At 40.7% G+C, this 17,883-nt stretch overlaps 1 protein-coding gene across 1 annotated transcript in view; it reads right to left on the reverse strand.

The window, feature by feature from the left end:
- Positions 1-6,743: 6,743 nt before the first annotated feature.
- The window catches only part of LOC110488233 (hepatoma-derived growth factor), a 15,607-nt gene continuing 4,467 nt past the window's right edge, over positions 6,744-17,883 (reverse strand). The window contains exons 2-6 of the mRNA XM_021560375.3: positions 17,447-17,523; positions 16,954-17,098; positions 16,502-16,660; positions 10,035-10,208; positions 6,744-9,621 (exon numbers count right to left, since the gene is read on the reverse strand). Coding sequence (XP_021416050.1) covers positions 9,601-9,621; positions 10,035-10,208; positions 16,502-16,660; positions 16,954-17,098; positions 17,447-17,523 — 576 coding nt within the window. The 3' untranslated portion in view covers positions 6,744-9,600. The remainder of the gene's footprint in view (positions 9,622-10,034; positions 10,209-16,501; positions 16,661-16,953; positions 17,099-17,446; positions 17,524-17,883) is intronic.

The raw sequence follows: 17,883 nt of genomic DNA on the forward strand, positions 1-17,883 counted from the left end.
CCTACCCACTTGGGAGCCAGGCCCACCCACTGGGGAGCCAGGCGCAGCCAATCAGAATGACTTTTTCCCCTCAAAAGGGTTTTATTACAGACAGAAATACTCCTCAGTTTCATCAGCCATCCGGATGGCTGGTCTCAGACAATCCCGCAGGTGAAGAAGCTGGATGTGGAGGTCCTGGGCTGGCGTGGTTACACATGGTCTGCGGTCCTGAGGCCGGTTGGACGTACTGCCAAATTCTCCAAAATGACGTTGGAGGCAGCTTATGGTAGAGAAATAAACATTAAATTATCTGGAAACGGCTCTGGTGGACATTCGTGCAGTCAGCATGCCAATTGCACGCTCCCTCAAAACTTCAGACACGTGTGGCATTGTGTTGTGTGACATAACTGCACATTTTAGAGTGGCCTTTTATTTTCCCCAGCACAAGGTGCACCTGTGATAATGATCATGCTGTTTAATTAACTTCTTGATATGCCACACATATCAGGTGGATAGATTATCTTGGCAAATGGGAAATGCTCACTAACAGAGATGTAAACAAATGTGTTTACAGAATTTGAGAGAAAGAAGCTTTTTGTGCGTATGGAACATTTCTGGGATCCTTTATTTCAGCTCATGAAACATGGGACCAACACTTTATACATGTTGCGTTTATATTATTGTTCAGTATATAACCTAAGTAAACTGGCATTACACTGTCTCACAGGGCATTTTCCAAAGGGGTCTAATATGAGAGGTTTGCAGCAGCTCTGTATGATTACGGAGTAGAGTGAAAGAGATTCATAGCCAAAGGCTCGAACCTACTAGTCTGGCTAACACCCAATCTCAAAGTCCTCCTGACTTCAGTGTCCAGAAAGGCTGCTTTGATGTTGTTGAAACAATGTGTTGATAATGAAGAAGACTGTGCTTTTACTGGATGGTTCTCCTAAGTGTCTCTCTCACTCAAACACACAGGCAGAGTTAAACACAGCCCCTGAGTGCCACCCCCTGCCATTACGACAGGTCTCAACTACCCAGGAAAAAAACGAACATTTGAGAGAACCAATCAAATGTTGCATTGACAAACAGCCTCCTGTCCAGACCAGTGAGTCACTGCTCTTTCTCGCTGTGTGGTCATGTGGGTCACGTCAGCTGGGCTACGAACCTACAGGCACAACCAACAAACAGATGAGCGGGTGCACTTACACATAAAAGGTATGGACAATGTAGGCGTGCATTCTCAAAGCCTGAGGATGGCAGGTTGAGGATCACTGACCAGGTCTCCCTTCTCAATACAATCTAGTAAAAGCAAAACTGATATTCTATCTGCCCCAAAATTATTTTTGTAGATCATAAAAGATGGGTGTGTGGTCAGTGGTGAGAGCTTATGATGAGGTGGGAAAATCCAGACCCCGGTGCGTGTGTGTGTTCTCATCATTTCTGGACCAATGTAATGCATGAATTATATTAACAAAATTAACTAGAAAATGAATATAGTTGCTTAAAAACACACATTTCATTATATTTTAGCACTGCAGTGGTAGTGTTTCTGTTTTAAGGCGTATGCTCCTACTGTAGACATACTGCCTAGTAGCCAAGATAACTTGTAGAATGTGAAACTCAATGCGTTCACTCCTGACCATTTGTTTTCAAGTGTATCTCCACAAAAATAGTGGGCCGACAAGGCCACACACAGAGCAGAGATAATCAGACAGCAATAGATAATTGAAGTACACAAAAGGGCCACTAGATGTCACATTGACAGAGATAAAAACAAAAGTAGATCGTATAAATCAAATTATAGATGTATCTCTACCAAAAAACACATGTTAAATGTAGTGTTAGTACAAGGAACCTATACTCTCAAGAAGCAAACAATAACCGTACAATTTTAAAAACAGACACAACAATATGCAACACTAGAAACATTGCACCAGGAGAAAAAAAATAGATGTCAGTAAAGGGCAGGTTTCCATGACACAGATTAAGCCGAGAAATATTAGACCGAGTAGGTGGAAGTAGTTCCAAAGCCATAGTGAGGCAAACTATTCTCAAACTCGGCACTAATATTATGACATTCTCATCCTAATTTAGTTTTATTGTGGCAATGGAACCTTTGGGCCAGCATACAGTGCATTCGGAAAGTATTCAGACTCCTTGACCTTTTCCACATTTTGTTATGTTACAGCCTTATTCTAAAATTGAGTAAATTACAAAAAAATCTTATCAATCTACATACAATCCCCTATAATGAATACTTATTTACATAAGTATTCAGACACTTTGCTTTGAGACTCGAAATTGAGCTCAGGATCATACTGTTTCCATTGATCATCCTTGAGATGTTTCCTCAACTTGATTGGAGTCCACCTGTGGTAAATTCAGTTGGTTGGGCATGGTTTGGAAAGGAACACACCTGTCTAATATAACGTCCCACAGTTGACAGTGCATGTAAAAACTAAGCCATGAGGTCAAAGGAATTGTCCGTAGAGCTCTAAAACAGGACTGTGTCGAGGCACAGATCTGGGGAAGGGTACCAAAACATTTCTGCAGCATTGAAGGTCCCCAAGAACACAGTGGCCTCCATCTTTCTTAATTGGAAGAAGTTTGGAAGCATCAAGACTCTTCCTAGAACTGAGCAATCTGGGGAAAAGGGCCTTGGTCAGGGAGGTGACCAAGAATCTGATGGTCACTCTGACAGAGCTCTAGAGTTCCTCTGTGGAGATGGGAGAACCTTCCAGATGGACAAGCATCTCTGCAGCACTCCACTAATTAGGTCTTTATGGTATAGTGGCCATACGGAAGCCACTACTCAGTAAAAGGCACATGACAGCCCCCTTGGAGATTATCAGAAGACACCTACAGACTCTCAAACCATGAGAAACAAGATTCTCTGTTCTGATGAAACTAAGATGGAACTCTTTGGCCTGAATGCCAAGTCTGGAGGGAACCTGGCACCATCTGTTACAGGAATTAAATTCCTCTGTTTTAATACCCAATTAAAATCAAACAATCTGTCAATTCATAAGAATTTGCATGACCGTTATTTGTATAAAATGGACAGAGCCCAGTCTTAAAGTCAACCAGCAGCGTTTATTCACGAGTACTGCTCATGATACATTTTACCACAGATTATAAACTGAAAATGACGTCAGCGTTTTCTAAATGTTCCGTCTCTTCTTGACACTGGTAGAAAGGCTCTATAGTTCTCAAGCCTTCCCACCTCGCCTAGAGCCAAGGTCAGCCTGTGTAGATAAGCATTCTAGCCAGTCTGGTGATGTAGTTAATTCAGTTCTACCAAGGAACAGACAGTCATTGTTCTAATTCTTGATTATATTTACACACATTATATTCAGTACTAGGATTAAAAAGAAAATTCATACATATACAGTTACATAATAGTATTCTGATTAGTCAGTCGTGATTGAAATGTATACATAGTCATAATTTATAAAAAATTCCCTTAACACCATACCTACGGTGAAGCATGGTGGTGTCAGCATCATGCTGTGGGGATGTTTTTCAGTGGCAGGGACTAGGAGACTAGTCAGGATTGAGGGAAAGATGAGCAGAGCAAAGTACAGACATGTCTTTGATAAAAACCTGCTCCAGAGCGCTCAGGACCTCATACTGGGGCGAAGGTTCACCTTCCAACAGGACAACGACCCTAAGCACACAGCCAAAACAACACAGGAGTGGCTTTGGGACGAGTCTCTGAATGTCCTTGAGTGGCCCAGCCAGAGCCCAGACTCGAACCCTATTGAACATCTCTGGAGAGACCTGAAAATAACTGTGCAGCAACACTCCCCATCCAACCTGACAGAGTTTGAGAGGATCTGCAGAGAAGAATGGGAGAAGCTCCCCAAATACAGTTGTGCCAAGCTTGTAGTGTCATACCCAAGAAGACTCAAGGCTGTAATCGCTGCCAAAGGTTCTTCAACAAAGTACTGAGTAAAGGGTCTGAATATTTATGTGATATTTCCATTTTTTTATGTATATAAATTAGAAAACTTTTTATTTTATTTTTTTAAAACGTTTTTTCTTTTTCATTATGGGTTATTGTGTGTAGATTGATATGGGGAAAAAACAAACAAGTTAATACATTTTAGAATAAGGCTGTAACCTAACCAAATGTGAAATACTGAATGTCTGAATACTTTTTGAAGGCACTGTATATTGTAGAGAATTCAGGGCGTAGCTTCTACTCAAACTCGGATCCAGTGACTGTCATTCCAACACTGTACGCAAAAAGGTTTGGAACACACACGGCAAGCCAACCCCTACTAACATACCCACTATTCACTTACATTTTCAATGTTAGAAAATCATTTTGAAGATGGATTGATGACCACAGGCCTTTGAATGACATCTACATGTATTATTTTTTTCTATATTATTATTATAAGGTCTCTAATAATACTCAAACACTCATGTTAACATGTATTCACACTTCTTAAATCTTTATCATACCATTTTCATTTTCTTACTCCCCATCAGGTCATCTCAGATTAAATAAGTGTGGGTCTTTGGACTGTTTCATGCATAGAGCAGGTAGGCTCTAAAAAGCATAATGTCATAGGGAACATTCTGTAATGAGACAACTAATGTCATCCCAATAATGCTGAAATGGGTCACTGCTCACCTGTGTTGGTGGTTGTCCTACTGTAATGATGATGATTACTTTAAGAAACAACAATGAAACTTAAGAATGGGAAGCATAGGAATAGAGCACATAGAACATATATCCCGCTTTTTAGAGTTGCTTTCAACACGAATGACACATGGCTGTGACTTTGGTCAGTTCACCCAAAAAGTTCCATATTGCAACTTTAAGAGTCCTTGTTTCCATATGTTTTTGTCAAAAAACAAAAGAATGTGTAAATGTTTCATTGTTTGAACGGGGGGATATGTTTGGAACTACTGGCCAGGCAGTTTCTATGCCCTGAGAGGCTGACGCTGGTCATGTTCACAGCACTCTGTGCCCATATCATGAGAAGTTTGCACGTCCTTGTTGAGCCCCATTGTCCTGAAAATGTTGGAATTACTATTTCGCAAAACCGTGGATTTCCATACTCCATAATGCAATCCACCATTTGCATGATGACAGCCCCCGTCAGATGGGTGGCAATCAACTCGTATTCCTCAGCGTGGCAGTCCGACAACTTTTTGTGTTCTCTCCGATTGTTGTTGCTGAAGTTCCAGAGGTCTACGGTGACCACTTCTGACAAAATGTCAGGGCCAAGTCGACCTTTCCACAAAAGATTGGGACAGTTCTCTGCTACACGGAGCCGTTTAAACTGTCTTCGTCGCAGGTCGAGAGGTTTGACTGTGAACACCTTGCTCAGTTGCATCAAACAGGGTTGCCCTGGCTGGCTGCAAGTAAATAGGTCAAAAGATTTTTGGAGATTAGTGGCCTCAACGGTGGCCTCTGACAATACCTTGCCATGGTCAATGATTTACAGAATCTTCATGTTTACAGCTTGTTTTACCTCAGAGCTCATTCTAGTCTCATTGACCTCCACTGCCTCAACACCTCTGTGAAGATATAACCCAACTGTATAGTAAAGTAGAGGTAGCCATAGTAAAACTGAGCACAGAATTAGAATGACTGATTGTCTGTACTGTAGGTGTGTATTACCTGGCATTCTCAGTAGCTGTACGGTTGCTGCCTGTACCCTTGCTCTTAGTATCAAAACAGATACACACTTAAGAAAAGCCTACCCTTACCCTACAAAATAACATACCTACCATAAGCATCACTTTTCAAAAATACCTTTGGATGACAGATTGATAACCACAGGTCTTTGAGTGACATCAACCTTCATTTATTTTCTGTTAATTAGGGTACTAATATTACTCAAACACACGTTATTAAATCAACCAACAGGACTTGGCACTTCAATAACTATACCTTTTTCGATTTGTTCCCTCCCATGGTTGACCACCTTAAGTTGAAAATGTTACTGGAACGTTACATTCAGAGAACAATGGTAGTAGGTAACATGTCATAATGCATGATGTCAGTTATTCCAGGGTGGAACGTTCTAAATGATCCACATGTTCTGAATGGATTTCTATAATAAGTTAGCAGAGGTCTTAAATGATACGGCTACGGAACACACGGCTAGCATTAATGGGATGTTTAAAATCGACTTGTGTGTTTGATCTCCACCGATTATTGTATACCATTAATAAAATATATATATATATATATAAACATTACACTACATACAGTTCCATGCCTCAATCCAAAAGTCATATCAGGAAGGAATTACAATGTATTATGGCTAACATCTTGTGGCCAGAACAGGACACAACAGTTAACCATACATCATTGTGAAATAAAATGGCTCTCATAAATACACTGAAGAGTTCATTTATTAACCCATTGAAATCATTTATGATTTACCCATTCCCAGGATAAATAAGAAAATGCTTTAACAGGAATCTACAAACATATTTTCCACAAGTCAACAATGACACTGTCGGAATACTCTTAAGAGAATACTCTTCAGTAAAAGATGCAAGTCAACAATGACACTGTCGGAATACTCTGAAGAGAATACTCTTCAGTAAAAGATGCAGGTCTTCTCGTACCCTATCTTACATTTGGTGGCAGCTGTGGGATGAACGTTAATGTCCAGGTGGAACGATAAGAGGGGAAGGTGAACATTCTATAAGGAAAGGCACTCCTGGTGGGGTTGACATAAGTCCACATAATCACAGGCACATAGAAAGTTAAACATGACAAGCAGGTGGACTCATTTTGTAATCAACATGTTTATTGGTTTGAAATAAAATGGACTGGCGGCTAGCTACAATGGTAGAACTAAGCAAGAAGCGTGGCGGATTGACAATCAGTGAAAAAGATCCAAAGAAAGTAACTGGAATTTTACTCCCCTTACATTTTTGAGGGATTTTAAGTCCACTGTGAATTGCTAAGGATCTGGCTATGACCCATCAAAAATAGAATCCTTTTGACAGCATTAGGTTTTGAAAGTTGAAATGTAAAAGGGAAAAATAATGAAAAGGTCCAGAATCATGGAGCAGGTCAGTCAGCGTACAAAGTTGACTATGAATGAGTGACGGTCTAGCAGTTGAAAGGGAAGCCTGGTGTAAAGGTCTGGGCCATATTCAGTACAGACTTAGAGCAGTTCTAAGGCCTGTTCCTGAAACGCCCCTCCCTGTGTGTCGTGGTTCAGTTAATTAATGACTTATGGAATTCTAAAAAGACCTGATGATTGAATGCATATATGGATTTCACCAAGCAAGGGCCACAAAATTGCAACAACAAATGAATGACATATCCAAAAATCATCCAATCATAAAACTGAAGACACGGGGCCCCCCCACAAATCACAAAACATACATAAGGGAGGGACCAATAAATGTGACAAAAAAGGGCTCCCCCGAAAAAAAGAAAGAAATTCACATATTGCATTTCAAATAACAACAAGGGTTATATTCTTACGACAACACAAAATAATAAAACATTTGGTTTAGCAGCCAAAATCACAGGACAAGTCTCACTCTGTTTCAGTTCAAAAGGTTTGAAGGGCAAGTCACTCGCACCAAAATATTAAGCTACACACAGTTACACATACTCTAAGTATGCCCCACAGTGGATAGTATAAGGGAAATGCAGAGCAACTTCAAATCAGAATTGTGACAATCATGTACCCAAAGACAGAGCTATTCTGCACAGTGTTGAAGTGTTCGGTTTTCACAGGTGCCCCAATATCAAAATAACCTGAACACCATCTTGTTGGCCACAAGGCTGATGTCCTTTTCACAACATTGTCACCAATAAAGCACCATAAGAGATGGATGACATGAGATTGTAAAATGTCTGGACCAATGAACAGTGCAGTTTCTATCAAGAAATTTAAAATGTTTTTTCAAGAACCCTCATATTAAAATCTGAACCTTCCACTGCTTTTTTCCACTTTTCATTATTCCCTTTCTAAAATCAGGTTTAACCTGGGATATCAGGTAGGTGAAATTAATTAGGTGCAATTAATAGAACTGAAAACCAGCAGTACTCCAGACCTCCAGGGTAGGAGTGAATGCCCCTTCCATAGAACATAGTCCCCTTCCTAGTCATCTTCCAGACCTGAAAGTATTGCGCTTCATCAAACATGTCACTGGTTAATACCAACATTGTCACAGAAACATTCAGGAATGTTTTTCTTGCTTTTAAAACATTTAATTTTGGGGTAGTTGTTGAAATATAGATTTCCCTTCACTATTTACACATTGGAATTGACCTATATGGACAGTGATATATTGTAATGGTTCTGATAGAAGACATATGATAATGCATATGCATAAGCATGGAGACAATTGAAAGGGAACAGTTTGGAGATTATGGAATCATTTTTAGACCAACGCTGAGGACAACAGTTCACCTGACATCCAAACATTACACTGCTGATTTTATGTGCATTTTACATTTAGTGTACTTTTCTTCGCATTTGTTAATACCAAAATCTGAAAATACTCTGGATACAACCAGTAAGGGAGAGATGGGGGCAACTTCTGAACTTGAGCACCGCACACGACAAGAAAGGCTGTCAGTCAAAACCCATACAGCGCTGTGACACGCAGAGCCAGAGCTCTGACGTCATTTATAGCATGTTACTGTAGAGCCACTGCGTTCCAATTTAGACTTATCAGTGCCCAAATCTGCCATTTTCAACCCATAAATGGGTTTGAGTGTAAAGGGTTAAGACAGGGGTTTGCAAAGTGGTTTTTGTTTCCTTGTGCTTCTGTAAATAGATGTGACATTCAATCAAAATCGGGAATTCGGTGTCATTGAAGGTGCATTATTTGGTCACCTACCATGTACAGGTAACATGCAACATGTTATATAGCGTTAAAACGATAGTTGTCGCTAGAAAAACTTGCTAATGATCTAGGCAAAGTTAAATATCTTAAAAGTGCAACACACCATGAGTAAGAAAATACATTGCCTGTTTCAAAGTCAGGCCGAGGAAAGGGAAAGAAAAGCAAGTACAATTACTATTATGTATACACCTTAAAGCCAAGAACACATCTTTTTATAAAGCACAACGACATAGCAAAAAGCTATCAAGTCTAACACCAACGACCCTCATAACTAAAAACCTATTCAAAAACTGGATTTTTATGTCAAATGGAAATTTATTATGAATGTTTACTAGATTTCCCCAAATTTGTTTTGTTTTTGTATTCATTTGCTTATGTTTAGATTCTTGTTAAAGAAACCGTATGTGTACTCTCTAAACTGTAATGCATTTGACACCTAGCAGCCAGACATCATAATTGGGCAACAAACAAAAAAAATTATACATCCGAAACACATTTCCTCTTGAGCCTTGAATTTCTCATCATTATTGGTTTGACTTGACAATTTCAATTCTGGGATATACAATATCCCCAACTGGCAAGTAAGTTTTTTTTGCCTTTCAATATATATCTATCGATATATAGCAAGTACAATTTCTATATAGGTCTTAACACTTTCCAGTTACTTAAACAGCAGAAAACTAGCATTCAAAGATTAGCTAATTACTGTATGTTGACGCCCCAAATTCCACAGAGAAGAACCAAGGGTTCTTGGTCATCCTCGGAGGCTTGATGTTAAGCACTGTCCATCACAGGCTGAGAAGAAAGCACAGAGAAAATGTTACATCGCATCAGTAATGTCATTTTTTTTTATAATGTTGGATATGAACCAAACACCACCAACTACTCAAAGTTAGGTGGATTAGGTGCGAGTTTCTCGAAAGCCTCGTTGCCAGTGCAGTAGTATATACAGTATCTATTGATGAACAATTCCGCGTAGAACAGCAAAGTGCTTCATTTGTTCAATTTCGTTAGTTCAAGCACAGAAGATTGTCCACAGAAATAACAGGCCACATTAGCTAGAAGGCTTTTGGGAAACTCACCCTGGACCAGGCCCTGATGTATGACCAAATTAATAGATCTCCTCTGAACAGGAGATCGATGTAAAACATAGTGAAAAAAGGTTGTTTCATATCTAACTCAACGGTCAAAAGACAAGCTTCCCTCACCTTCTCTGATGTTAGTTGGCCCTCGGTCGGTGGTTTTGATTCACCCGGCGCAGAAGACAGCTCAGTGGGTTTATGCCCTGCCTTGTCATTAAGCTTCAGCTCAGTGTCAGACTTCTTACTATCCACCGTCGAGTCACCTTTGCCCTCTGTGTCCTTAGGTCGTTTAGGAGAGCTCTTCAGAGAGAGAGAAAGACGCATCACCCTTATTCAAGTGACATGTTTCCCCAAGTGGCAAGAAAAAGCATGTGAACCCTTTGGAAATATCTGGATTTCTGCATAAAATGGTCATAAAATTTGATCGGATCTTCATCTAGGTCACAACAATAGACAAACAGTCTGCTTAAACTAACAACACACAAACAATTATGTTTTCAAGTCTTTGTTGAACCCCCCGGGTAAACATTCACAGTGCAAGGTGTAAAAGTAAATGAAACCTTGGATTTAATAACTAGTTGACCCTCCTTTGGCAGCAATAACCTCAACCAAACCTTCTCTGTAGTGGAATTTTGGACCATTCCTCTTTACAAAACTGTTTCAGTTCAGCAATATTCTTGGGATATCTGGTGTGAACTGCTCTCGAGGTCATGCCACAGCATCTCAGTCAAGGTGAGGTCAGGACTCTGACTGGGCCACTCCAGAAGGTGTATTTTCTTCTGTTGAAGCCATTCTGTTGTTGATTGACTTCTGTGTTTTGGGTCGTTGTCCTGTTGCATCACCCAACTTCTGTTGAACTTCAATTGGCGGACAGATAGCCTTACATTCTCCTGCAAAATGTCTTGATAAATTGAGAATTCATTATTCCGTCGAAGATAGCAAGCTGTCCAGGGCCTGAGGCAGCAAAGCAGCTCCAAACCATGATGCTCCCTCCACCATACTTTACAGTTGGGAGGAGGTTTTGATGTTGGTGTGCTGTGCCTTTTTTCTCCACACAGTGTTGTGTGTTCCCTCCAAACAATTCAACTGTAGTTTCATCTGTAGACAGAATATTTTGCCAGTAGCACTGTGGAACATCCAGGTGCACTTTTGCAAACTTCAGACGTGCAGCAATGTTTTTTTTTGGACAGAAGTGGCTTCTTCCGTGGTGTCCTCCCATGAACACCATTCTTGTTTAGTGTTTTATGCATCTGCGCTGTGCTCTTGCAGTAATCTTTGCAGGGCAGACACTCCTAGGTAGAGTAGCAGCAGTGCTGAACTTTCTCCATTTATAGACCATTTGTCTTACCATGGTCTGATGAACATCAATGTTTTTAGAGATACTTTTGTAACCCTTTTCAGCTTTATGCAAGTCAACAATTCTTCATCTATGGTCTTCTGAGATCTATTTTGTTCGAGGCATAGTTCACATCAGGCAATGCTTCTTGTGAATAGCAAAATAATGTTGAGTGTTTTTTAAATGGCAAGGCAGCTCTAACCAACATCTCCAATCTCACCTCATTGATTGGACTCCAGGTTAGCTGACTCCAATTACCTTTTGGAGAAGTCATTAGCCAAGGGGTTCACATTCATTTTGTAGGTTGGGAAAAGTATGTTTAAATTATGTATTCAATGTAGACAAGAAAAATACAATAATTTGTGTGTTATTAGTTTAAGCACACCGTTTTGTCTATTGTTGTAACGTCGATGAAGATCAGATCAAATTTTATGACCAATTTATGCAGAAATCCAGGTAATTCCAAAGGGTTCACATAGTTTGTCTTGCCACTCACTGTACATGATTGCTTATTTGTTCGTTTTTTTTTGCAAGCATATTGTTTGTAAACGAAGAAGTGTTGTAATGCAAATGTTTTGCTAATGTCAACCTTGCAAACCCAAACTAATCATAAATCAGGGAGATGTAACCTACACATGACAGCTGGCCGGATCGGCCCGTTTTCCTCTAGTGGATTTTCATTCCTTCATTACAGCTGATATGTGACTGAAGAAGAAATGTTACATGTATGATTTGCAGGTGGAAATGTTACATGTATAACCTTTAAGCGCAGACTATTTTCACACTTTGGTTTTGGTATATCACTGGCAAGAAAAAGGTAATACCGTGGGGCAAAAAAGTATTTAGTCAGCCACCAATTGTGCAAGTTCTCCCACTTAAAAAGATGAGGCCTGTAATTTTCATCATAGGTAAACTTCAACTATGACAGACAAAATGAGAAAAAAAATCCAGAAAAATCACATTGTAGGATTTTTAATTAATTTATTTGCAAATTATGGTGGAAAATAAGTATTTGGTCAATAACAAAAGTTTCTCAATACTTTGTTATATACCCTTTGTTGGCAATGACAGAGGTCAAACATTTTCTGTAAGTCTTCACAAGGTTCTCACACACTGTTGCTGGTATTTTGGCCCATTCCTCCATGCAGATCTCCTCTAGAGCAGTGATGTTTTGGGGCTGTTGCTGGGCAACACGGACTTTCAACTCCAAAGATTTTCTATGGGGTTGAGATCTGGAGACTGGCTAGGCCACTCCAGGACCTTGAAATGCTTCTTACGAAGCCACTCCTTCGTGTCATGTCCTCATTGTCATGCTGAAAGACCCAGCCACGTTTCATCTTCAATGCCCTTGCTGATGGAAGGAGGTTTTCACTCAAAATCTCACGATACATGGCCCCATTCATTCTTTCCTTTACACGGATCGGATCAGCCGTCCTGGTCCCTTTGCAGAAAAACAGCCCCAAAGCATGATGTTTCCACCCCCATGCTTCACAGTAGGTATGGTGTTCTTTGGATGCAACTCAGCATTCTTTGTCCTCCAAACACAACGAGTTGAGTTTTTACCAAAAAGTTATATTTTGGTTTCATCTGACCATATGACATTCTCCCAATCTTCTTCTGGATCATCCAAATGCTCTCTAGTAAACTTCAGACTGGCCTGGACATGTACTGGCTTAAGCAGGGGGACACGTCTGGCACTGCAGGATTTGAGTCCCTGGCGGCGTAGTGTGTTACTGATGGTAGGCTTTGTTACTTTGGTCCCAGCTCTCTACAGGTCATTCACTAGGTCCCCCCGTGTGATTCTGGGATTTTTGCTCACCATTCTTGTGATCATTTTGACCCCACGGGGTGAGATCTTGCGTGGAGCCCCAGATCGAGGGAGCTTATCAGTGGTCTTGTATTTCTTCCATTTCCTAATAATTGCTCCCACAGTTGATTTCTTCAAACCAAGCTGCTTACCTATTGCAGATTCAGTCTTCCCAAATTACAGGCCTCTCATCTTTTTAAGTGGGAGAACTTGCACAATTGGTGGCTGACTAAATACTTTTTTGCCCCACTGTAATTCCGTTTTCGGACGAAAATGTTACTTGACCAGCATAGAGTGCGTCTGAAGTTACACATCACACTATTACAACAGTGTGACTGTTTGAATGAAATTATAAATAGATTCCCTTAAACATCCTCTGTAGTGTGTGATTGTTTAACCAATGATATGTTCAAGGCCATTCTAGCATAAAATATGCACTACATATTCTGCTGTTCTTTCCACCACGTTTCACGATGCTCCTCACCTCCACTTCGTTCAAAAAAGAAACAGATTCCCTTACTGCAGATTCAGTCTAAGGAGCATCAGGTACTGCTGAATGGTATACCAATGGCATGTACATTATTTTATGAGAATGTGCACTGTTCACTCAAGACATTATGAATAATTATTACATACTTAAAAAGGTTGTTTATAAATGTGAGAATAACTAGCTTACTAACATTTACGCGTGGGAGTAATTATTAATTAATTATGAATAAACTATTTACTTATCGTTATTATAAAGTGCTGCAGAATATTCCTGCAGAATATTCCTGTGGAACATGTAACTCCGTTTAAAGCAGAAAATGGTAACGTCACATTGCCTGTGAGGCAGTTCTTCTGCGATACCGGCCATCAATGTTTCCAAACATTTTTTGGGCACTGAGCAAATTTCAGGTCTTTATGAGCAGAATCTTGAACACTGTGAGCATTCTGTGCAACTTACAGCACGCTTTTACTGTGAACACTGAGGCTGTGCCCACTTTCAGTTACAGTTTTAGAAAATGTCCAAGTAGACAACTGAAGCTATTTGGAGCCTATTAGGACATTCACAGTTGCCTATCAACTAAAACAATGGATCAAATGCATTGCATAACATTTTCAGATGAAAATAGCTATTGATTGAGGCCTTTATTCCACTAGACTTTTTAAAAACATTATGCAGGGCTTAACATTAACCTTAGGTTTTTTTTATTTGTCTGAAAGCTCAAGTCACTTATCAGAAAACAGAAAAACTTGTCTGTAAACAGTGAACACCATGGGCAAAATATGTGACTGGAAATTGTGTTGTATTGTGACGAATGAAGGAAGAAACTACTTTACAAAATAAAAGTATCATTATTGGTACCATACAGAGAATTGTAAAAAATATTGTCTTCTTTGTATATTCAAGCCCGTCTCAAAATACACTACTGCCCATTTGAGACAAAAACAAAGGTCTTAACCTGACGTGCTTTTGAAAGATGGCAAGAAATGCGTCGCGGCGGTTTAAGGCACTGTGTCTCAGTGCAAGAGGCGTCACTACAGTCCCTGGTTCAATTCCAGGCTGTATCACATCCGGCTGTGATTGGGAGTACCATAGGGCAGCACACAATTGGCCTAGCGTCGTCTGGGGTTGGCCGTCATTGTAAATAAGAATTTGTACCGACTTGCCTAGTTAAATAAAGGTTAATAAATTAACAGCGTTTATTAGCTATAACCTGCCTAATAACTTGCTAACTATTAAAGAATATGAAAACATTTTCACACACGGCACTGCTCTTTGATCTCAAAAGCGCTTCTATTCCAACAGTGGGTGATTCCTGATGGGCAGGCCCCAGGTGGTAAGTGTATGCAACAACACATCTGCCACGCTGATCTTCAACACGGGGGCCCATCAGGGGTGCATGCTTAGTCCCCTCCTGTACTCCCTATTCACCCACGACTGCTGTGCCAAGCACGACTCCAACACCATCATTAAGTTTGCTGACAACAACAGTGGTAGGCCTGCCTGACCACTAACAACGATGAGTCAGCCTATAAGGAGGAGGTCAGAGACCAGCAGTGTGGTGCCAGGAGAACAACCTCTGCCTCAACGTAATCAAGACAAAGGAGCTGATCATGGACTACAGGAAAAGGAGGGCCGAACACACCCCCATTCACATCGACATTACTGTAGTGGAGAGGGTCAAGAGTTTCAAGTTCCTTGGCGTCCATATCACCAACAAACTATTATGGTCCAAACACACCAAGACAGTCGTGAAGAGGGCACGACAACACCTTTTCCCCTTCAGGAGACTGAAAAGATTTGTCATGGGCCCAGAGATCCTCAAACATTTCTACAGCTGCACCCTTGAGAGCATGCTGACCGGTTGCATCACTGCCTGGTATGACAACTGCTCGGCATCTGACCATAAGACGCTACAGAGGGTAGTGCGTACGGCCCAGTACATCACTGGGGCCAAGCTTCCTGCCATCCAGGACCTATATACTAGGCATTATCAGAGGAAAGACCAAAAGACCAGTCATCCAAGTCATAGACTGTTCTCTCCGCTACCGCACGGCAAGCGGTACCGGAGCGCCAAGTCTAGGTCCGAAAGGCAACTTAACAGCTTCTACCCCCAAGCCATAAGACCGCTGAACAATTAATCAAAATGGCCACCTGGACTGTTTACGTCGACACCCCTTGCCCCTTTGTTTTTACACTGATGCTACTTGTGGTTTATTATCTATGCAGTCACTTTACCCCTACTTACATGTACAAATTACACCGACTAACCTGTACCCTTGCACATGGACTCAGTACCGGTAGCAGATGTATATAGCTTCTGTTATTTTATTGTGTTACTTTTTATTTTTTAAATTACTTTAGCTTATAAGGTAAATGTTTTCTTTATTATATTTCTTGAACTGCACTGTTGGTTAAGGACTCGTAAGTAAGCATTTTACGGTAAGCTGTTGTATTCGGCGTATGTGCCAAATACAATTTGATTTTGAAACTGCTTGTGCCGGCCAATGCAATAGAATGCTATTCTGATGCGCTCTGTCTATGACACAATCACTGACAATCTTGCCAAGTTGGGTTTGATGCATTGAAAAATAATGATATGTTCATTTGATCATAATTCCCACACTACTGTAGAAGGAAACGTTGATCCGTTTCAGGAAAGAATGTAAACTAACGGGGAAACTAAAGGTCAGTAAAGTTACATTTCATGCAACAGGATCTCTGCGCAGGCTGGCATTTCTTCTCCACTGCAGACCTGAAGGAGCTGCGCAGCTTAGAGGGAACATTGTCATAAATTACTACCTACAATAGTGGCTATATAGCCAATTGACTTCTTAGTAAATGCTCAGCCATTTGAATGCCCAATCAATTTAAATTGGCAAAATATAAACAAATACAGTAGCGATATAGGGTATGGTTTTACTTGTTAAGACTGACTAGACATGTGAATGTTTGACACTTACCTCGCTGGAACCCCCAGCTTTCCTCTTGGCCACTCCCTTGTCATTCTTCTCATCGATGACGAGGGTCCCTTCGTCCTCGTCACTGCTTCCTTCTGCATCCCCCTTTTGTGCCCCTCCTGCCTCCACCGCCCCCTCTGCTGGAGTCTCCTTCTTTGCTGGCTGGGGGAGAAAGAACAGAATTAAGGATGGGAAACGTGGTGAACTACTCCCAATGCACACCTGTATTTGCTGAGGTTGAGTATAGGTAAATGTGTATTTGGGACTACTTCATCATCAATGATGAAAAGTACTAGGGTTTTTGTGTTCCCAGAATAGCAAAGAAAAACATTGGGTGGTGTGCGTCTTAATATCTGCTAAAATCATATACCATCATGTGTCACACAGGAACAAAGGCTCAAGCATGTCAGCAGGCACACAAACAGACACGTCCCTTTCCGTCTCTAAGCACACACCTCATAGCCTGCGGGTTCGTGTATCACTGTAGGGTTGTTCTCAATTTCCCAGAGACCCTCGCTGAAGCCTTTCCTCTTGGTGGGCTTGCCAAACTTCTCCTTGCCCTCCTCATAAGGGAACAGGTCCTTGGGACCCAGGAATGCCCTGAGAGGGTGAAGGTTATAAAGTTCAAAGGTTGACGCATGCAACCACCTACAGAGCTTCAAAATACTGTTCTATGGAACTACCAGGTAAACGACTAATGTGTCATTCCAAATGAAACACCTAGTGCACTCATGGAGGTCTGGAGAGAATTTGATAGGTGTAAGGAACGATATGGTGGTAGCTTCAACTTGTTCTCCGATAGGTATAAGTAATACGGAGAAAATACAGACTAGCCTATTAAAGCCTCTCATATCGCGACTATTGTATAGAAGGTAGGGGCTAGGGATTCATTTGGAATTAGGCAAGACTATGTGATAGGATTCATTGCATCAAAAATTATTTACTTACGTCTCATGTGTCCCAAAGAAGAACACTTGGTACTTGTTGGAGGGGGACTTGACCACTCCTTCGGGTAACTCGTTAATCTGCGGAAGAAGGAAGCAATGAGTGTAATTGTTAGGGAGGGCTTCAAACTAAATAACTAGGGGCAAAAGTGCAAAGATGGTGATTTATGAATTTCAGGAGCTACCGCAAACAATACAAGTTCATATAAAATATTTTGTTTGGCTACTGAAACAAAGAAAAAGGCAGACCAGCGTAAACTAAAAAGGCCAGAGCTGCTTTAAGAATTAGGTAATTAAAAAATGTACTTCATACACTCACTTGAGAGGCCAGGTTTCAAGTGCTTTAATGACTGACACACACACACACACACACTTTCATTTTCTCAGTCAAATATACACACATAGCGTAAATGACTGACATTCAGAGTTCTGTCAAAATGG

The sequence above is a fragment of the Oncorhynchus mykiss genome, chromosome 30 (genome assembly GCF_057628025.1).
Source record: "Oncorhynchus mykiss isolate SJ-2025 chromosome 30, ASM5762802v1, whole genome shotgun sequence".
Lineage (NCBI taxonomy): Eukaryota > Metazoa > Chordata > Actinopteri > Salmoniformes > Salmonidae > Oncorhynchus > Oncorhynchus mykiss.